At 29.1% G+C, this 19,118-nt stretch overlaps 2 protein-coding genes across 2 annotated transcripts; both read left to right on the top strand.

The window, feature by feature from the left end:
- The first annotated feature begins 3,715 nt into the window (after positions 1–3,715).
- LOC106768475 (tubulin alpha chain) lies at positions 3,716–6,391 on the top strand. The gene is made up of 4 exons (XM_014653650.2): positions 3,716–3,944; positions 4,755–4,989; positions 5,093–5,463; positions 5,542–6,391. The coding sequence occupies exons 1-4, from the start codon at positions 3,852–3,854 to the stop codon at positions 6,193–6,195; spliced, it is 1,353 nt and encodes a 450-aa protein (XP_014509136.1). The 5' UTR covers positions 3,716–3,851; the 3' UTR covers positions 6,196–6,391.
- A 6,892-nt stretch (positions 6,392–13,283) lies between these two features.
- LOC106766916 (cytochrome c oxidase subunit 6a, mitochondrial) lies at positions 13,284–16,180 on the top strand. The gene is made up of 4 exons (XM_014651707.2): positions 13,284–13,472; positions 14,171–14,277; positions 14,426–14,468; positions 15,899–16,180. Exons 1-4 carry the CDS (start codon positions 13,358–13,360, stop codon positions 15,934–15,936), a joined length of 303 nt encoding a protein of 100 aa, XP_014507193.1. The 5' UTR covers positions 13,284–13,357; the 3' UTR covers positions 15,937–16,180.
- The last annotated feature ends 2,938 nt before the right edge of the window (positions 16,181–19,118 follow it).

The raw sequence follows: 19,118 nt of genomic DNA, 5'->3' as shown, positions 1-19,118 counted from the left end.
TTATAAAATATATTTAGGAATTAATTAAAACCTTGCAACAAATCCATTGTGATCTTAATCCTAAGTCACTTTAAAGAAGGGAACGGAACTTCGAGGACACATTTTTTTTATTCCAATCATTTGGTAGATCAATGAAAAGAAAGACTTATTAGAAGTGTACTGGAGTGGGCCGTAAACAAATAAATACCACCAATAAACATTATATTTATTAGCTCACCCATTTATATTTTGTTGTGTTAATGTTATGGTTGTACTATGATAATTCTCTTAGAGTGGCATTGGAAGTGAAAAGACTTCCAAAAATTGATGATGTAAGAGTTTTCATTGTTTGTTTTTGTTTTGAAGGATTTTTTTGTAAAAACGATGTACATAGAAATGCTATAATTTATAATCCATAGTTAAGATAGTATTGATTTTTGCACAATTATTATAATTTGTAATAATTTAGAATCATGTTATTTAACTTAATGATTATAAGGACTTATTTTGAGTATATAAAAGTGTTAGGGATTATAAATTGAGGATTTGAAATAAAATAATGTTTCTCTTAAAGAAGACGTTTAGTATAAAAGAAAAACTACTAAATGATATTGCAAAATAGTTTTACATTATTATCATACCACAACTATCATATAACATTGAATAATGTATAGGTATAATTAATGATTAAAATTTCTAATTAGGAAATGCTTTGAGGTATCTTTAGAAATAAACCGAGTCTCCCTGTACCCTTTGAAAATTGTAAATAGCCACGAGGAGATTAATTTGTTATTTTCACCGTAGAGCTTGAAGCTCTTTTGAAAGAACACTCACAAACCGAGATGAGAAAAAATGAAAAATGCTGCAAATAGTAAGCATAGAGAGTGAATTAAGAAAATGTAGCATCTAACGATTAATTGCTTCAAGTGTCAGTTTCAAAAAATGATCCCGTGTTGGTTCATTTTTGTGAAATTATAACTTTAGTGTATGTGCTGCCACTAGCGTGGTTAGTTTCGATTATGGAAAATTTTTTTAAAAAAATCCCCAAACATTATAGTTATAAGATAGAGTAGCTAATCACGTTACAATTAGAATTAAAAAAAGTTTGTTTAAAGAATATTTATGTAAATAAGATTTGGGGCAAAAAGGTATTTGAACGTTAAGAATGTCCAATTGTAATTTAGATGCATCGTTTAAATAAGGTTTAAATCCTTTTTTGGTCCCTAAGTTAAGTTCTGATGTTCAGTTTAGTCCTCGTTTTTTAAAATGTCAACCTTTAGTCCCTATGATATGAAAAATGTATCAAATCAGTCTTCATGACAACACTTAATGAATAACAAATCACAAGTTTTTCATTAAGTGATTTGTTGTTCATAACACCTTCCGTTAATAAATCACAAAATATATTGGATACCTAGGTATGAAAACTTGTGATTTGTTGTTCATTAAGTGTTGTCATGAGGACTGATTTGATACATTTTAAATATTATAGGGAATAAAGGTTAACATTTTAAAAAACGGGAACTAAACAGAACTTAACTTAAGAACCAAAAAATGATTTAAACCTTTAAATAAAGATTCTAATATTTTGATAATTTTTTAATAATAGAATACATTTTATTATTTTATTGATCTATTTAAATTTATGTTTAAAATAATATTTGAAACAGATGAATCACACTAAATTAATATTGTTAAAAATGTTATTAAAACAACTTTTTTTTCCTTAGACAACTCATTGGACATGAAGAACTTAAAAACATCATACGTTGGTGCATGTGAATCTTTTTGGTGTCACAGAGGTGCACGGGGTTTGGTATCAAATCATAAATTCAATTATTGAAATCCCCTTGAAAGCAAGACTTTCATCCTAACAACTAAACCACTTCGTCATAGTTAAATGAATTGGAAATCCTGATTTCTTCTTTCAGTTTTTTATAACTTTATTTTATATATATATCTATATATATATATATATATATATATTAAAAACCTTTATATTTAATTACTTGATTAATCTTTTTAATTGGAAAAAATAAAAAATATCATCTTTACGTAATAAATTAGTTCATTATAATTAATATTTAATGTTTAAAATCTTAATGCTTTTAATTATAATAATATTAAATATTTGCCTGTTTCAAATAATACAATAAAAAAGGATTAACTATTTTTTATTTTTTTAAAATAATTACTGTCTTATATTGTGAGCCAACTTTTGTGTATTTTTCTCTGTATTTCTATTTTATTTATGAAAATCATATAAGATAATTAGAACAAATACTCGACGGATGGCTCTTCTTCTATTTAACGTGAAGGTATATTTCCCCTTCTCAACTACTTCTATACCCTCTTTATTTCAATCCCATGTATGCAACAACCATGTATATTTTACGTGACGAAAGCACTGTGGAGGTTAAAAAATAGAGTATAACCCAATAAATCTCACTAACGTTCATAATTTAAGAGGGTCAATCATATCATTTAATAGGTATAATTTCTTACATCAACGCATGATTTTTATTTTATATAAGAATACAAAATACTAAACATTTAAAACTCAACTACAAAATCTATTTCTATTTATTAATGATATTTAAGGCTAAATTGTAAATTTTTAATCCTCTAATTTTTAAGAATAAATTAAATTTTAATAGTTTTAGTCCCAGCATCTCTAGAAGTCGGAAATTTTAGTGCTTCCCTAAATTTTGAATGTTGATAATGCCAATATTTGTACCTAAAACTACTTTGTACAATAAAGATTAAAGCAGACTTATGTTTATACCCGATCACTTTTTTTTTAATTTTATCTAAAATTATTAACAAAATTAGAATAATACGAATTTTTGAATTTGCCTACACATTAATAAACCATTAATTTTGAAATATTTCTACTCCCATTATTGTGATATTTTTTGTGTTATTACAATATTTAGCGTTAATGTGGTATGATTTAAAAATAATGCCTTACAAAAATATACACAGTATAGATTATTCATGAATTATATTTGAAGTTAGATAAGTTAAATTAATAAATTTAAAGATAAGTATTAACACAATATTTATACATGTAACGTTTTCTATCATACATTGGTCTTAAAATATAATATTTATGTACATAAAGAGATATGGAATTTATAGAAATTAATTTAATTTTATTAATATACTTTTATATAGACTGAAATAAAAAAGCCACATACTTAATACACTTATATTTTAATAATTAAATTTAATAAATATACTATATTATTAATGCTGTGAAAATAAAGTACTGATAAAAAATAGACTTAAAAACATTAAGTGTTAAATCGATATCTAAGTAATAAATACATTAACGTGAGCAATTTAATTAATATAATTAAGAATTTTAAATTTGATTGCATCTGTTTACCGAAAACATTGGTTGCATATAATAAATATTTGTAAAGTTGACGATTCGATAAACGGTTAACGTTAGATGAAAGTTGAAGGTGATTCTTTAATTAGTAGGAAAAAATAATTTGAATGTTACTTAAAAGGAAGAATATGAAAAGTTGAATAAAGTTTGGACGTAACGGTGCGTTGCAGAGTGGGACATTGGAGGTGCTTCGTGGCCAGAATGGCACCCGGGAAAGGTGCATAAACGAAACAAGTTTAAAATTTGAAGGTAAAAAAAGGGCCCCACCGTTGGCAAAATAAACCAATAATTAACCGCAATTAAACACTTACCCTCCGCTTCCATAAATACACCGAAACCAAGCGCACACGCCACAGCACTTCTCTCATTGCAACCTAAATCTCAATCAGAGAAGCAGAGAGGCGTCTTAATAAACGCTCATCTCTGAAACCCTTTCCTTCTTTTCCATTTCGATCTTCCTTCTACGCCACCAACAATGAGAGAGTGCATCTCAATCCACATTGGCCAGGCTGGCATTCAGGTTGGAAACGCCTGCTGGGAGCTTTATTGTCTTGAACACGGCATTCAGGTCTCATTTCTCAACCCTAATCCCTCCCTTTCTTTACACATTATCTCCTCTCATGCTCAATCTCGATCTGTTTCCGCTGTTTGCATTTCCTCTGCATCTCAACCACGTTTTTGTCGTTTGTGTCTATTATTTGCGTTTCGTTCTGTATTGCTTCACCGATTCGCCGATCTGTACGCGCTCTATGTTTTTGTACCAACATTTTTTTCATTTTGGCCCGATTTGTTTCCACGTTCACGTGTACGTTGTGTATTTTCCGGACATTTTCTTCTGGCTCCGTATTGTTCGAGTGATTTGAGATTTAAGTTTGATGATAACGCCTATTTTATATAAAATTTTTAAAAATTTTGTTTATATTTATCATTACATTTCTAACTATCAACAGACTTCGATTCATTTCTGTAACTGTTTTCGGTTTTGACTTCTCTATCATAATTGAAGTTTTGTCTCCCTAATTTATGTTTCCTGTTATACTTAATTTTTGACTGGAAAATACCTAAGAAAAATTAGATTTAACTATTTCAAATCTGTGTTAGTTGTTATGTTTTATGTGCTGGCAATGCATCCAGGATTCCACCCTGGTAGTAATTTCTGGAAGAAAAACATATGGCTTGGTTAGTAAGCAGTAGTTTTGTTTTTATTTTCTTTAGATAATTTCCCCTTGAATTGGAAATCTGAATGTAATTCTGGTAGAAGAAAACTAGTAACACTTTAGAAGAGAAAATGGCACGAATTCTAAACCGAATTTATCCATGTTTGTGTTATCTTGCACTTGTTTTAGATGTAATCTGTGGTGCATTCGTGCTGTTTCAGCCTGATGGCCAGATGCCGAGTGATAAGACCGTTGGAGGAGGCGATGATGCTTTCAACACCTTCTTCAGCGAAACTGGGGCTGGAAAGCACGTGCCTCGTGCGATTTTTGTAGATCTTGAGCCCACTGTGATTGATGAAGTTAGGACAGGAACGTACCGCCAACTATTCCATCCTGAGCAGCTTATCAGCGGCAAGGAGGATGCGGCAAATAACTTCGCTCGTGGCCACTATACCAGTAATGCTGCTCCTTTCATTTATGTGTTTCACATATTAATTCTTTTGCTATTTTACTTTAATGAATTGAATATCAGATTCTAAGAAGGGTGTTTTTGGTTCAGTTGGGAAGGAGATTGTTGAGCTTTGCTTGGACCGCATCAGAAAGCTTGCTGACAACTGTACTGGTCTCCAAGGCTTTCTGGTTTTTAATGCTGTAGGTGGTGGCACTGGCTCCGGTCTTGGTTCCCTGTTGTTGGAACGCCTTTCTGTGGACTACGGCAAGAAGTCAAAGCTTGGTTTCACTGTCTATCCTTCACCCCAAGTTTCAACCTCTGTTGTTGAGCCTTATAACAGTGTTCTCTCCACCCATTCCCTGCTTGAGCACACAGATGTGTCTGTGCTGCTTGATAACGAGGCCATTTATGACATATGCAGGCGTTCCCTTGACATTGAGAGGCCAACCTACACTAACCTCAATCGTTTAGTTTCTCAGGTATTTTTAATCACAAGGATTTGAAATAACTGTTGTGTTGTGATATGCTGTGCCTTAAGTTTCTCCCTGTATATTCAGGTGATATCCTCACTGACTGCTTCCCTGAGGTTTGATGGTGCCTTGAACGTTGATGTTAATGAATTCCAGACCAATCTAGTGCCATACCCCAGGATCCACTTTATGCTTTCATCTTATGCTCCCGTGATTTCAGCTGAGAAGGCTCACCATGAGCAGCTATCAGTAGGTGAAATCACCAACAGCGCGTTTGAGCCATCGTCTATGATGGCCAAGTGTGATCCGCGCCATGGAAAATATATGGCTTGTTGTCTCATGTACAGAGGTGATGTGGTGCCTAAAGATGTTAATGCAGCTGTGGGCATTATCAAGACTAAGCGCACCATTCAATTTGTTGACTGGTGCCCCACTGGGTTCAAGTGTGGAATCAACTACCAGGCCCCAACTGTTGTTCCAGGTGGTGATCTTGCGAAGGTGCAGAGGGCTGTATGCATGATCTCCAACTCCACCAGTGTTGTTGAGGTTTTCTCTCGCATTGACCATAAATTTGACCTGATGTATGCTAAGAGGGCGTTTGTACATTGGTATGTTGGTGAGGGTATGGAAGAGGGAGAGTTCTCTGAGGCTCGTGAAGATCTTGCTGCCCTGGAGAAGGATTATGAGGAAGTCGGTGCAGAGGCTGCTGACGGTGAAGATGAAGAAGGAGAAGATTATTGATCAGAAGATATTTGCACTATTATGTTATATTTTTCTACTTACAAAACTGTAATGTTACTTTGGTCGTGTTGTTTTTCTTCCCGTGCTCAGCGTATGGTTGTTCTTTTCAGGGAACTCTCCCTCTTCCTTTACTAAGGGATATTGGTCCAGCCTATTTTTGGCTTAAGAAAAATACTTGGTTTACAGTTAAAAATAAGGGTTTTAAAAATATTTTAAAAGGTTTTTGTTTGCTTTTGCTTTATGATAAAATCTTTTCAAATTTAGTTTTATTCAAATACAATTACTTTAACGACAAGAAATGTATTAAATACAGATATTTAAAACTTTTTATTTTTTTAAGTATAAAATTTTACATTATTCAATTAAGAATTATTTTAATAATGAATTGAAAATAGTTTATTATATATAATATCAATCAGAAAAATAAATATTAAATATAAAGTATTTTGAAACTTTTTATTTAATTTTCAATGATATTTTCTCAGAAACAAAGACTGCATAACTAAGAGGATTTACCTCGATGTTTCGGTGCATGAAATTGATTGTAGTCTAAACTTTTATACATTACTGTAATATGGTTGCAATAAATACTATTGTTAGAACATAATAATTCTGATGTGCCATCTAGTTCAATCCATGAGATAATACCGCACCACCTAATCAAATTCTTCGCATTCCAATATGAACATTTATAGGTTGGTGGTTTTTCACGGCGAGTTCGATAAAGAATTGATAAAAATCCTGTATTAACATTAACATTTTATAGGTTGTAAAATAAAAAATGGAAACACAACAATTGCTTTTGCGAATTATAAAAGATTGTAGTAATAGACGAGTTTCAACTACTCAATTTTTATGAGATTAAATGTGTAGAACTATGTAATAAAAGAAATAGAATGAATATGGAAGCATTTAATAGGTTTAAGTGTTAAAATTATTTGAAACTCATTTTTTACCAGCTCATGTACCGTTGAGAAAACACCAATTCAATCTAAAATCATCCAAATAAAATCTTTAAACATATTCTAAGCATCGTATGGTATTAAGAAATTATTATTAATATAATAAATTAGAAAAAAATATCAGATCATAATTAAATTAAAATGCCTGTAAATTTATACTTATTTACCAAAAAATCATTATGTAAAACAAATCATTATGATGAACGTTTTATAGTAGGGGAGACACGTCCAAAGTTGCAAGAGGACCACTTTAATGGTTTTGTTCGGTAAAATGGAATATATGTGGAAGTATAAAAGATAAGAGAAAGTTATAAGAGAAAAGTTTCACCTAAAGGGAAGAAGTTCAGAACACTCAAAACCTAGACGATCCTGGGAACAGAGGTCGAGAATAAGGAGAAGAGGTTTGGGAAAAGAGGTTAACCAATCTAAAAGATAGAAAGGCCATAAAGAAAAAGAAGTCAAATATGATTGAAAAAAGCAAGCCTGGTGTGGAATGATGAACATAGAAAGCCAAATAAGAGATGAAAAATTTAAGTTTATGGAGGAATTTTATTGGGATAAACTTAAATTTTAGGGATTCATTAAAATCTTATTTTATTAGTTTTGAGTTTAGTAATATTTGGTTTGATTTTGATAGAGATAAAATAAAGTTTGTTGATATTTTATTGTCAGTTTTTATTATTTTTACTTGGCCCAATGTCCTATTTGCATTTATTTAAAGCTTGCTAAGGTTTAATGAAAAAGTATCCACAATGAATTGAAGAGTAAAACTATTTTTGTGGGTCACGTTCTTTTACAAAAATAACCTGAGTCGTCTTTCAACGAATACGGAATTGCTTTGCAATATTTGAATCTTATTGATGTTATGCAATGCTCAAGAATGAAAGTGAGAAACTATGCTCATGGAATTAATGTTTGAATAATATTTGAAGAACAAAGAGGAAACTTAGAAACAATTATGATCAAATAGACTAATTCCACTGCTTTTCCAAGATAGATTCATCATCGGTTATCCACATATCATTGTTCAATTGATTATTGTTCAAGTTTCAAATTAATTAACTTACATTCTTAATTAATTTAAGGGCGATCATGTAGTTAACCAAAATAGATTCTCAATCAAATGCAAGACCTTTCTAGATTATTCACAATAAATTCAACCAAAGTACATTCTCAATCAAATTCTATTGTGTTTAACCATGTCTATTCTTAAATCTCCTAACCAAATTAAAAGCTAATTAATCAAAGTAAATTATCAATTAATTATAGTTAAAATTATTGCCACCAATCAAAGTACATTCTCAATTGATAGCAAAAACTTTTTAATCATATGAAAATTCCTAAATTTAATTAAAGTAGATTATCAACCAAACCTAGAAACCTTAAACTCATATAATTAATATGCATGTAGATTCAAACACGTTATGATGCAAAAATCATTGCTTTTGATAGGACCAAGACATGAAAGACATAAAAGAAAGATAACTCATTCATTTTGAGACTCTTCCACTAAGAAACATTCATCCACCACTCCTCTCATTTTATTTCATCATGTATTCTACTCCATTCATGGAGGGCTAAACTTCTAGAACTATTCCACAAAAAAAGTTAAATTTATCATAGTCTATTTAATTTTCAAAAACAATGGTAAAATAAATGTAAGGTTATATATGTTTTTTGTTTTAAATTATGGTTAAATATGTTTTTGGTTTTTTAATTTTTAATCAAAATTGGAATTAATTTCTCTTCAAAACTTTAGTCTAATCTAATCTAATCCTTCAACTTTAGAAATGTGTGAATTTATTTATTTTAACCAAATTTTGTTAAACTTATTTGATATTTCAAATTTGTTTCATGACAACATTTGAGTTGTTTACACAGTTTGACACAAATTCATTTTACTATTAGCTAAGAAATGCGTTTGAAACGTTAAATAAATTAACAAAATTTGGTTAAAAGGACTAAATCAACACATTTCACTATGTTGAAGGACTAAATTGAGCTCAAGTTTCAAAAAGAAACTAATTCCAATTTTTACTGGAAGTTGTGGAACCAAAAACATATTTAACTCTTAAATTATTAATTAAAATTGTATTTCATCTTTGATCCAAAGTATATATCAATTTATCTCAGCATTTTAAAGGAATATAAAATGTCATCGACAACAAGACATCTAACCATGTTAGAGTTTCCCTCTCCTTTCAATGTTCTCTACTTCTTAAGAGGTGAACTTTAAACTTAACTTTATAAAATCAGCTTATATTGAGGTTTGCACCCATTTATATGTAGCAAATTAGTCTTATATCTTGTCTATGTGGAATTTCCTACATACTATAACGATAACGAGTTGAATAATACCCAACAAACAACAAATTTTGCTAGGATAAATTATAACTGATGACTTTATATCATATTAAGAAGTGTACTTTAATCCTAACTTAACCTAACAAAACCGGTTTGTAAGGTGGGGTTTGCATCCACTTATATACAATAAATTAGTTTTATCTCTAGTCGATGTGAGACTTCTAACATTTCTAACTATAGTTAGGGATTATGAGGTATTGTGTTCAAGGGTGAGGTTTTTAATGAGTGAACTTTAAACCTAACTTGACCTTTTAAAATTGATTTATAAGACGAGGTTTGTATCCACTTATATTATATATTTTTTTTTTATTTCTAATCAATGTGAAATTTTCAACACATCCCTCATGCCGATGCATATATATTTTGAGCACAAGACTAAACATTAATGGTGGTCTAATAGTGACATGTTAATGGTGGCACAATAGGCCCAACAAATAACAAGTTTTGCAATAGTAGGTTGTATGATAAGTAAAATAAACAACAAATCTTCCAGTAACGAGTGGCATGATAGACTCAACAAACAACAAATCTCACTAGGATAAGCTTTGGATGACTCTCAGTCATCTTAAAAAAGGGACTTTAAAACCTAATTTAACCTTATAAAATTTGTATGAAAGATAAGATTTATACTTATATATTATGAAATTGTCTTATGGATCTCCAATAAGGTTGAATTTGGTAATTGTATATCGTACATGGTAGTATGAGAGAATTTGTCCTTAAAATACTTCCTTCTTGTTAACCCTTCTTTAAAACTTGAAATTCTTATTCTTACTATCCCTTCCCAGTGTCACTCTCAACCTTCTCCCATAACTACCACAATGCAACAATTTGGTGCCTTCACTGTGATTTTTTCCATTTTTTCTTTTAGTTTTTTTTTTTTCCAAAAATCCAATTTTGTAACTGTTTTTAGCTCTCTTGATGATAAGATGGAAAGTGATTTTTTGAAACCTGAGCAGACAACGTGAAGAAGTGAAAGTTGAAGATGAGGAAAAAAGATAAAAAATGAGAGAGGTGAAAAGGAAAGTCGATAACAAATTTTATGGTCTCCAAATAAGGAGAGAAAATTGTAGTGAGGAGAGAATGTTGCATGAAGAAAATGAAATAACTACCATTTACCATTATTCCTTTATAAAATATAAGAATGAAATTAATTAATACTTTGAATAGAAATATAATATCATTTTAATCAATAGTTTGATAGCTAAAATTATATTTAACTCTAAATTTGACATTATGAGCTAACATATTTTAAGCATAAGACATCTTTAAATAATTATATTTGTATTCGTATACAATTGAGAAAGTGATTATAGATATATTTATACAAAATAAAATAAATTAATATTTAAAAAAAATCGACACGTATTTAAGTCAACCCACCACTTTACACAGTGTTCCCTTAAGCATATGTATTGTTTGTGAGAGGAGATTTGAGGAATGTGTACTTCTTCCTTTTTAGTGACTCGCAACAATTTGAAGAAGAAAAGGAAGAGAATTCTAAATGCTACTCCTCTCAATATAATAAAAATTTAGATAGAAAGTCGGCTGTTAAATTTGCAATTACTCTTCTAGTCTTGCATATGTTGTTTTTAACATCCTAAAATTTAAACTCACTAGTGTATTAACCTCTTAATCATTTTGAAATCTGATTAATAATTCTTTCTTTTTTAAATTGAAAACAATGTAAGTGAAAGTGAAAAAAAGAAGAATGCAGGCATGGGAGAAGGGTGAAGAGTTTTCCTTCCTCTTCTCTCAAAGTATCTATTTATATAAGTTTATATTAATATTACATTAGTATTTTAATATATATTTTTCATTGTACACTCACAAGTTATTATATAATATTATAAAATATGTATTCATTAATCATAGTGTAAAAATGCTCCGTTACATGTTTCACTATTTTTTACATTTTATATATTCTTAAAATTTGATAAAATTAATATTTAAAATTTATGAACACATTAACATAACACCTTAAATTCAAAAAATTACATTTTATACTCTAAATGTAAATCTAAGTTGTCAGAGTGAATATAATATTTTAAGAATAAGTTCTAAAAGTTTGAGCTTGATCAAATGGTAACATACATAAAAATAAATTTCTACTAAAGTAGCTCGAAACAACAACGTTAGTTTTCTAACTAAATATATCTATATAAAAATTCTAACGATCAAAATGAAGTATTATGTCTTATGAACTTTTGATAAAATTTTCATATAAATTCAATGATTAACTAAGTGGAAATAAATTTTTTATCAAAACAACTCAAAACTAGACAATATATGATGACCTAACTTTTACGTTAAATTGTTGAAATTATTCCTCTTAATATAAACTTCTAATTGTAAATCTGACGAATCATAATGGAAAACTATATTTAAATAATAGCTGATAAAATTTTTAGCCAAATTTAATTATTTATGAGGTTGTGATTATAATTTTATTGGGACAACTAAAAAATAGAAACTAATTAACACCTCAAAATCATCGTATTTTATTTTAAATCCTTTTTCATAATTCATCAATTTACTAACAAAAATAAATATATTTAACGAGAAAATGTTATAATTCTATATTAAGTTGAAAGTATTGTGCATAAGATCTTGATGTTACACTTTTACTCTTTTAAGTTATACCCATAATAAAAATGTTAATCATAATAATAATTAATTAATAATTATTCTTATTTTATTACAATATAATATTTAGTTAAGACTATTTCCAAACAATCACATATTAATTTTATTAAAATTTTGTTATAATATTTTTTTTTTTAAATTTAAAAAGTAATTATTTGCATTTTATTTTTCCATAATTTTAACTACATACATTTTTTTTATTCATTTAACATTAAAATCAAAATTGTAATATTATATTTCTATACATTAAAATATATATTTTTTTTTATCTTTTACATTCATCAAATCATTCATAAATTTTTATGAATTTTATCTTCACATCTCTCTATTTCTACTTTAAATCCCTTAAAAGAAACTAAATCACTTTGTTCTATATTTTTCTTCAAATAAATCCATCCAGTTTTACTCAAATTATATCTCTAAAAAGAAACACATGAGCAACCAAATAAGTGTATAAAAAGATAAGTTTTATTTTCAATTCATTATCATCAAATCAACATGCTTATTCATTTTTAAATTTTAGAATAAACAATATTTTAAAGAGAACAATGTGCTTCATATTTTAAGTTTCAAAAATATTTTTTAATAATTTACCAAAAATGTTTTAAATACAAAAGTAGTCTTTTTCTTAAAACAAGTATTGTGATCATAAAAACAAAAGATAATTTAATCCCAAACAATTCAATTAAACCTATTTCTTCTTTGATTTTTACATTCTAAAAGCTAATATTAGTATTTTTGCCACGAGATAGTGTCCGTACATGTTATAGAAAACTTTAAATAATGGTCACAAATATCACTAAAGAAATTAAGATATATAAAATATGTATTACAAAATTATAATAACTTTAGAATTTTGAAAGTTAAATATAGGAAAGTATTTACAAAAACTAAACTAGAGTTTACACATAATTTTATAAAAGAAAAATATAATTGTTTTAAATTTTGGAAAGGTAAAAAGAAAAATAAAAAATAAATTACTAGGCTGAAAAGAAATCCGTTCATTTTTAATACTAAAATCACAATTGATTCTTCAGAAAAAATGAAAGATATTAAACAGAAAATGATGGAATTTGTGCCAGGTGTATTCGAGCAATATATAACCAGTTTTCATGTTTAACAAGCTACTATTGTCTGTGTTACCCCTTCAAAGCTAAAACAGAAAAAAAGAAAGAGTCAAGCGGCGAGCAATGGCGACATCGCTGGTACGATCGGGTTTTCTTCGAACGGCCCTACGTGGAGGCGCTCGCGGCTCCCAGGTTCCCAAGCGAAACTTTTCTTCCGCTGGTCATCACGATGATGCTTGTAAGTACCTTATCATCTCTCTCTTCTCTAACCCTATTTATTTTAGGGTTTTAATAATTAGATCTGCTGCAGTAGTTTTGTTTCGCGGGAGCTTGTCGTGCATTAGGTCAATTTCCGTGCGGAAAGGGTTTGTGTATTGATGAGATTGGTCCAGTTCCATTTTATTTGAGATTAAAAGAATTATGCGCTCCGTTTTTTTTTTCTTCTGACTTTTAATTTGAACTGCTTGCGGTCGATTTCTTTCTGTGCTGAAATCGTTTCGTAATTTCTATTTTTTCTCCGCCGAAATGGATTTGTGCATTCATTTCGACTCTAAGTTTGAAAATTTGTTTGCTTGTGTTCGAAATGATAATAACTAAATAAACCGAGTTTTCAATTATCTCGATTTCAAACGTTAGTTTCGAATCCGATTACATGGTTGCGTTTAAATTTCTGGATTTAGACTCATTGGGTTTGTATTTATAGATAGCAACATCTATCCGATTAAATGAACAAAGTAATATTAGGATTTTTCTGTCTTACTTCATCACTGTAATATTGACCTTTCTGTTAAGAATTTAATGTATCTTTTGTTTCAGGTTGAGATTGATAGATTTCCTCTAGCTCACCTATATTGCACTTTGCATGTTTTATTTCAAACATTTGTTTTATATTTTTTAATTATTTCTCTTCTCATTTTTTTCTCATTTTTTTCTCAGACGAGACGGCCAAATGGGAGAAGATTACATATCTAGGCATTGTCAGTTGCACTGGTTTGGCCATTTATAATTTATCAAAGGGCCACCCACACACAGAAGAACCTCCCGTGAGCTTTTGTTTCTACACATCTGCAGTTGTTCATTATTGTTACTCTGTATTTCGCTGGCTAACATTTCCCCATCTCCAGTGCATATTCAAGTATGTTCGTTTTGTATTATTAAAATAAAAGTTTAATTTTGTACTTTTCTGCGCAGGCTTACCCATATTTACATATCCGCAATAAGGAATTCCCCTGGGGTATGTCTTCAATTTTTTGCTTTTATATCTATGATATGTAGCTTTCTTTAGAAGTAGTAATTATTTCTAAAATATTTGAATTGTTTTGAATTTTCCCTACGTTCCTTTAGTGCTGGAAAATCTAGTTGGCTATACTTTTTTATTTTTGTTAATAATAGTGTAGGAACTGTTTACATGACACTTTTTCATTTTTATTTAGTGAATGGAAGCCATCTTTTGTTGATTAGTATACTGGACTTGGTTTCTAATGGATGGGTAGGGAGGCTAGGTTGTGGCTGTTTGGGGTTTATTATTCACATTTTATTATTTGTGGGCTCTTTCAGTCACAGTTTTTATGCATATATTGGTTCCAATTATCAAAATTGCAAGTTGAACATGTAATTCCATTTTTAAGTCGGAGATCCGGTGTAAATGATTTTTTTTAATGCTTTCAGTTTTTACATGTTTGTTTGCATGGCCTCCAATATAAGGATTGAGAACCCAGCATTAATTTTCTCTTTTTATAAGCATGGCACATTCTTGTCACGACTCCTTCCCGTTTCTGTATCTCTGTCGATAAAGTGATACACATGGGCAAAAATCTCACAAAGCAATAAACGAGTGTATGAAAAGGGACTCATTTATTGCTTTGGAGCGTCGCCCATAGTGCTTTGATTTAGAGGTGCACAAGTGTTAGGTCACACTGCCTCATCGTTTTCTTTTATTTTTGCAACTTAAATAATTATCGTTGGCAATGATTTGATGTAAAGAAATTTTCAATATAGATCCCAGAAGTTACTCACATCCACCCCATACCACCCCCCTAGATTTTCATTGATAAGCAACTAAACAGTGCTACACTACTCAGCTCTTTCAACCCTTGCTACTTGCTTTTTTTCTTTCATAAATTATTTTTTAAGGGTACTGAAGTTGCTCTTATACCCAACCAGTATTTCTGAGTGACTCATTATTAATTTTTGGTTGTGTGTATAAATTTCTAATTTTATTATCACAGTATGCCTGTAGAGGTGGTTGTTTATTCTTATAGTTCTGTTTGAACAGGTTTCTCTACAAACACTTGTAGAAAATGAGCAAAAAAAAAATGAAATACGTTTTTCTTAGAAGGTAAAATTTATGTAATGGTTAAAATTATTTTGGAGAAGCTAAAATCATATATAACGAATAAAGAAACTAATTTTAGCTTATAAAAAAAGTTTATATAATTTTTTCTTTTCATATTTTTAGTAACTAAGGGGAAACTTGTCTAGATATATGAATTATATACAAGATTAGAGGTTACTGTTTGCTTCTACATTAGTAGCAGATTTCTTGTGTATTTGCATCCCTTGTCTGCTGTTAGTAATCCAATGCTACTGTGTCTGCCTTTGTCTTCAAAATATTGTTGGACTGAAATTTCAGGTTGTATGACATGTTTCTTTTATGATAAGCAGGTCCCGATGGGCTGTTCGAAACTAAGAAGCACCACTAAGAGAGTATTAGTGGTTTAGTGAAGGTGTTTGTGGTACCGGGGGCGTTTCTTTCGTCAATGTTCAAGACATAGTGATTGACTATTGCGGTTTTTGAAATATGATCTTCAACTAGCACTTGACAACATTTGTTTGCCATGTTTTTATCTTGTGTTCTTTTTTATGGTTGAAACAAAATAAAATTGCCAAACAAAATTATGTTTCTTTTCATGTCGATTCTTGGTTCAATAAATTTTGAAAGAAATCGATCGTGAGGCCGCAGGTTTATATTATATTATGTTATCTCCTTAGCTGTTTTCTGGTCGATCTTAGCTTTTGTTTTGATTTTTGAAGATAGGCAACCCATGTTTGTGAATGGAAGAAGATACAAATTATAAAAATGTTAATTGCTGTATATATTTTCCAAGAATTTTTAACCGCTGGATTTGGGAATAAATCTTTATGGTTCTATCGTTGTTGAATTTGACTAAATAGGCAGTTTCCTAAAAGATAATATGTATTTGAAGTGGGTAAGTGATGATGTAGTTGTATTAATTTAACATGTGTGGCAATTTTATTTTTTTGAGTTTAGGAACTATGTTGGATTATTTTACCAAAGAATTTCACTGGAGGGTTTTCCTCTTAGTCTGCTATCCACAAAATATGATGCATTGCTGATAAAGGTGACAAAGTGAGTGAATTTGACTCATGAGTGGTTAATATGGGTTGAATTAAAATTGAGTTAGCTTAATTTGATTTATCTTTTGATGAATTAGAAAATTTGTTAACTATTCTTGATTTATCGGGGGTTGATAGATTTAGTGAATGGGTTAATCTAAGAATGTTTTATTTTTTTAATTTATTTATATATTTATTGTAATAAGTCAAAATGAACTAACTTAATTTAATTTTTATAATAGTAAAATTCAAGTATTTACCTATTTTATTAAATAATGGTAACAAAATTAAAAAAGTGTTCATTTATGACCAATATATAAATTAAATATTTAAATTATTTAAATACTATTGATTAATATTGTAATATTTAAAATGGTTGAATTGTTAAATTACATTTTAAAAAGTAATAAATGATTATAATAGATAAAGTTATGAAAATAGTAACGAATAATAAAGAATGGGTGTTGATAGCTTATGGTTAATTGACTTAAATCTACGATGATCGTTTTAAACCATAATGACATCTGTCACTTAATTCATCATGATATTACCTTTTTCTTCTTAATGACTGAACTCTCACAGAAGAAAAATCATGTCTTTGTTAGATGGTTGAGTTAAGGATAACATCTTTACTGGCACAAATCAGCAGTACAAAACAAAACAACTAACAATTTCAATACTTATATTTCTTACCTAAAAAATTGGGGAAAGAATTGACCTGCTATAATAGTGAGAGTCGATTTTGAACACGAAATGTGCATGCTTTATTAAATCCAAAACGATTGTAATTTTAGTGTTTTGAATAACTTAATTTTACTTTTCCAAATTCTTATTCAAAAGGATGTACTTGGTTGTCTAGACTGCAACCTCCAAAACTTTAACTGACAACTGCCTTATCTGTCCAATCTCCTTAAGACAGTTTACCTTCTCTGTGTCTTCACCAAAAGGAAGAAAAGGAAACTTTTTGTAAATTATATATACACTATATACACATACACAAATATATATATATATATATATATATATATATATATATATATATATATATATATATATATATATATATATATATATATATATANATATATATATATATATATATATATATATATATATATATATATATATATATATATATATATATATATATATATATATATATATATACACACTGTTTATTTTATGGCCTTTTTTTCTTCACAGATTTATTTTACTTGTTTTTTTATCTTTATAAATATGATTATTTATGAAAGAACTAAGTAATAGTTATATGAAAAACTATAGGGCTCTTATTATATAATTAAAATAATAAATTTGAACTTTTTTTATAATTTTAATATAAATTTAATAATCACATTTGTATTTTAATAATGATTACATTTATTTTTTTAATTGCATATACTTTTCTATTATCATAAAAAATGACAGACACGTATACATCTGTATATGTTTGTATTAGTATATAAAGAAAATATTTGTAGAGGATATTATTCGGATAATTATGGATGTATATATTTCTAAGTTAGGCGTTAAAGATGTGTTACAAAATTAAGTTAAACACATTAATTTAGTATTATACTGTTAATTTTTATTTATGAACTTTTAATCTACAAGGAATAATGCACTACCCAGTTGTAGGATGAATAAGGTTGGAGTCTCGTAGCCTATGTTCCTTCAACGATCAGGTAATGCTTTATTATTGAGCTCTTCAAATTGTGGGTCGGTCTAGGGTTGATTTGATCAAAACTGGTATAAATTAAAAAGAGATTTGCAATAATCCCAGAAATATTAAAAGATAACTGTTAATTTAAAACAAACTGACAACTTATCGATGATGATGGATTATGTCAATATTCTAGTACTTTCTATCTTAATAGACTCAAAAATCATAGTTTAATCAATAACTAATTTTGTTATAAATATGAATATAATTTAAAATTATGTTAAGTCATTATCCACAATACTTGAAGGTCTTCTTCTTGAAGAAGGTGCAGTTGGTTTCCTAACGCAAGTGAAATTTAAGCATGCAGCGGTTATGACAGTTGTATCATCGTTGTATTGGGTTAGTTGTAGAGGCGCCATCTAGTTAAGGAAAGGCTAACTGCCTATAGCTTCTCCATTGTTGTCTGCATTTAAACTCTTTCTGGTTTTTGACTCAAACATCATCACATTTCTTTTAGTGTCAATTGTCAATATCAACATGTCTCAACCCGATCACGGAGGCAGAAAGACAAAAATATAAAAGAAGTCCAAAATTGAAAAAAGATATCAAGAAATGTAAAACTGTTAACCTTGATAAGTGACTTGATGTTCCCTTATGCTACGAAATTTAGTTTCAGGTACAAACTCCTTCTCTTTTGTCTTTTCACCAGCTGTTGTTATAAGTAGTCATGTTTTTGCAGGGAAGACGAAAAACCATATTGGTCGCTTGAGAAAGCAGAACAAATATTGGAGTCTTACCATTCATGTCATTTTCTGAATCATAAATGATTGGCTATATTCTTCCAATCCGATGCTTATTAAACAT

Source organism: Vigna radiata, chromosome 7 (genome assembly GCF_000741045.1).
Source record: "Vigna radiata var. radiata cultivar VC1973A chromosome 7, Vradiata_ver6, whole genome shotgun sequence".
NCBI classification, from domain to species: Eukaryota; Viridiplantae; Streptophyta; class Magnoliopsida; order Fabales; family Fabaceae; genus Vigna; species Vigna radiata.
This window is presented reverse-complemented; position numbering and strand designations above follow the sequence as displayed.

What these genes read in the sequence shown, in the direction of transcription:
- LOC106768475 (XM_014653650.2), top strand. Translation starts at nt 3,852, where the DNA reads ATGAGAGAGTGCATCTCAATCCACATTGGCCAGGCTGGCATTCAGGTT. An exon ending in GTCTTGAACACGGCATTCAG is followed by an intron (nt 3,945 to 4,754) that starts GTCTCATTTCTC and finishes GTGCTGTTTCAG; the next exon opens with CCTGATGGCCAGATGCCGAG. An exon ending in TCAATCGTTTAGTTTCTCAG is followed by an intron (nt 5,464 to 5,541) that starts GTATTTTTAATC and finishes CTGTATATTCAG; the next exon opens with GTGATATCCTCACTGACTGC.
- LOC106766916 (XM_014651707.2), top strand. Translation starts at nt 13,358, where the DNA reads ATGGCGACATCGCTGGTACGATCGGGTTTTCTTCGAACGGCCCTACGT. An exon ending in TGGTCATCACGATGATGCTT is followed by an intron (nt 13,473 to 14,170) that starts GTAAGTACCTTA and finishes TTTTTTTCTCAG; the next exon opens with ACGAGACGGCCAAATGGGAG. An exon ending in CAATAAGGAATTCCCCTGGG is followed by an intron (nt 14,469 to 15,898) that starts GTATGTCTTCAA and finishes TATGATAAGCAG; the next exon opens with GTCCCGATGGGCTGTTCGAA.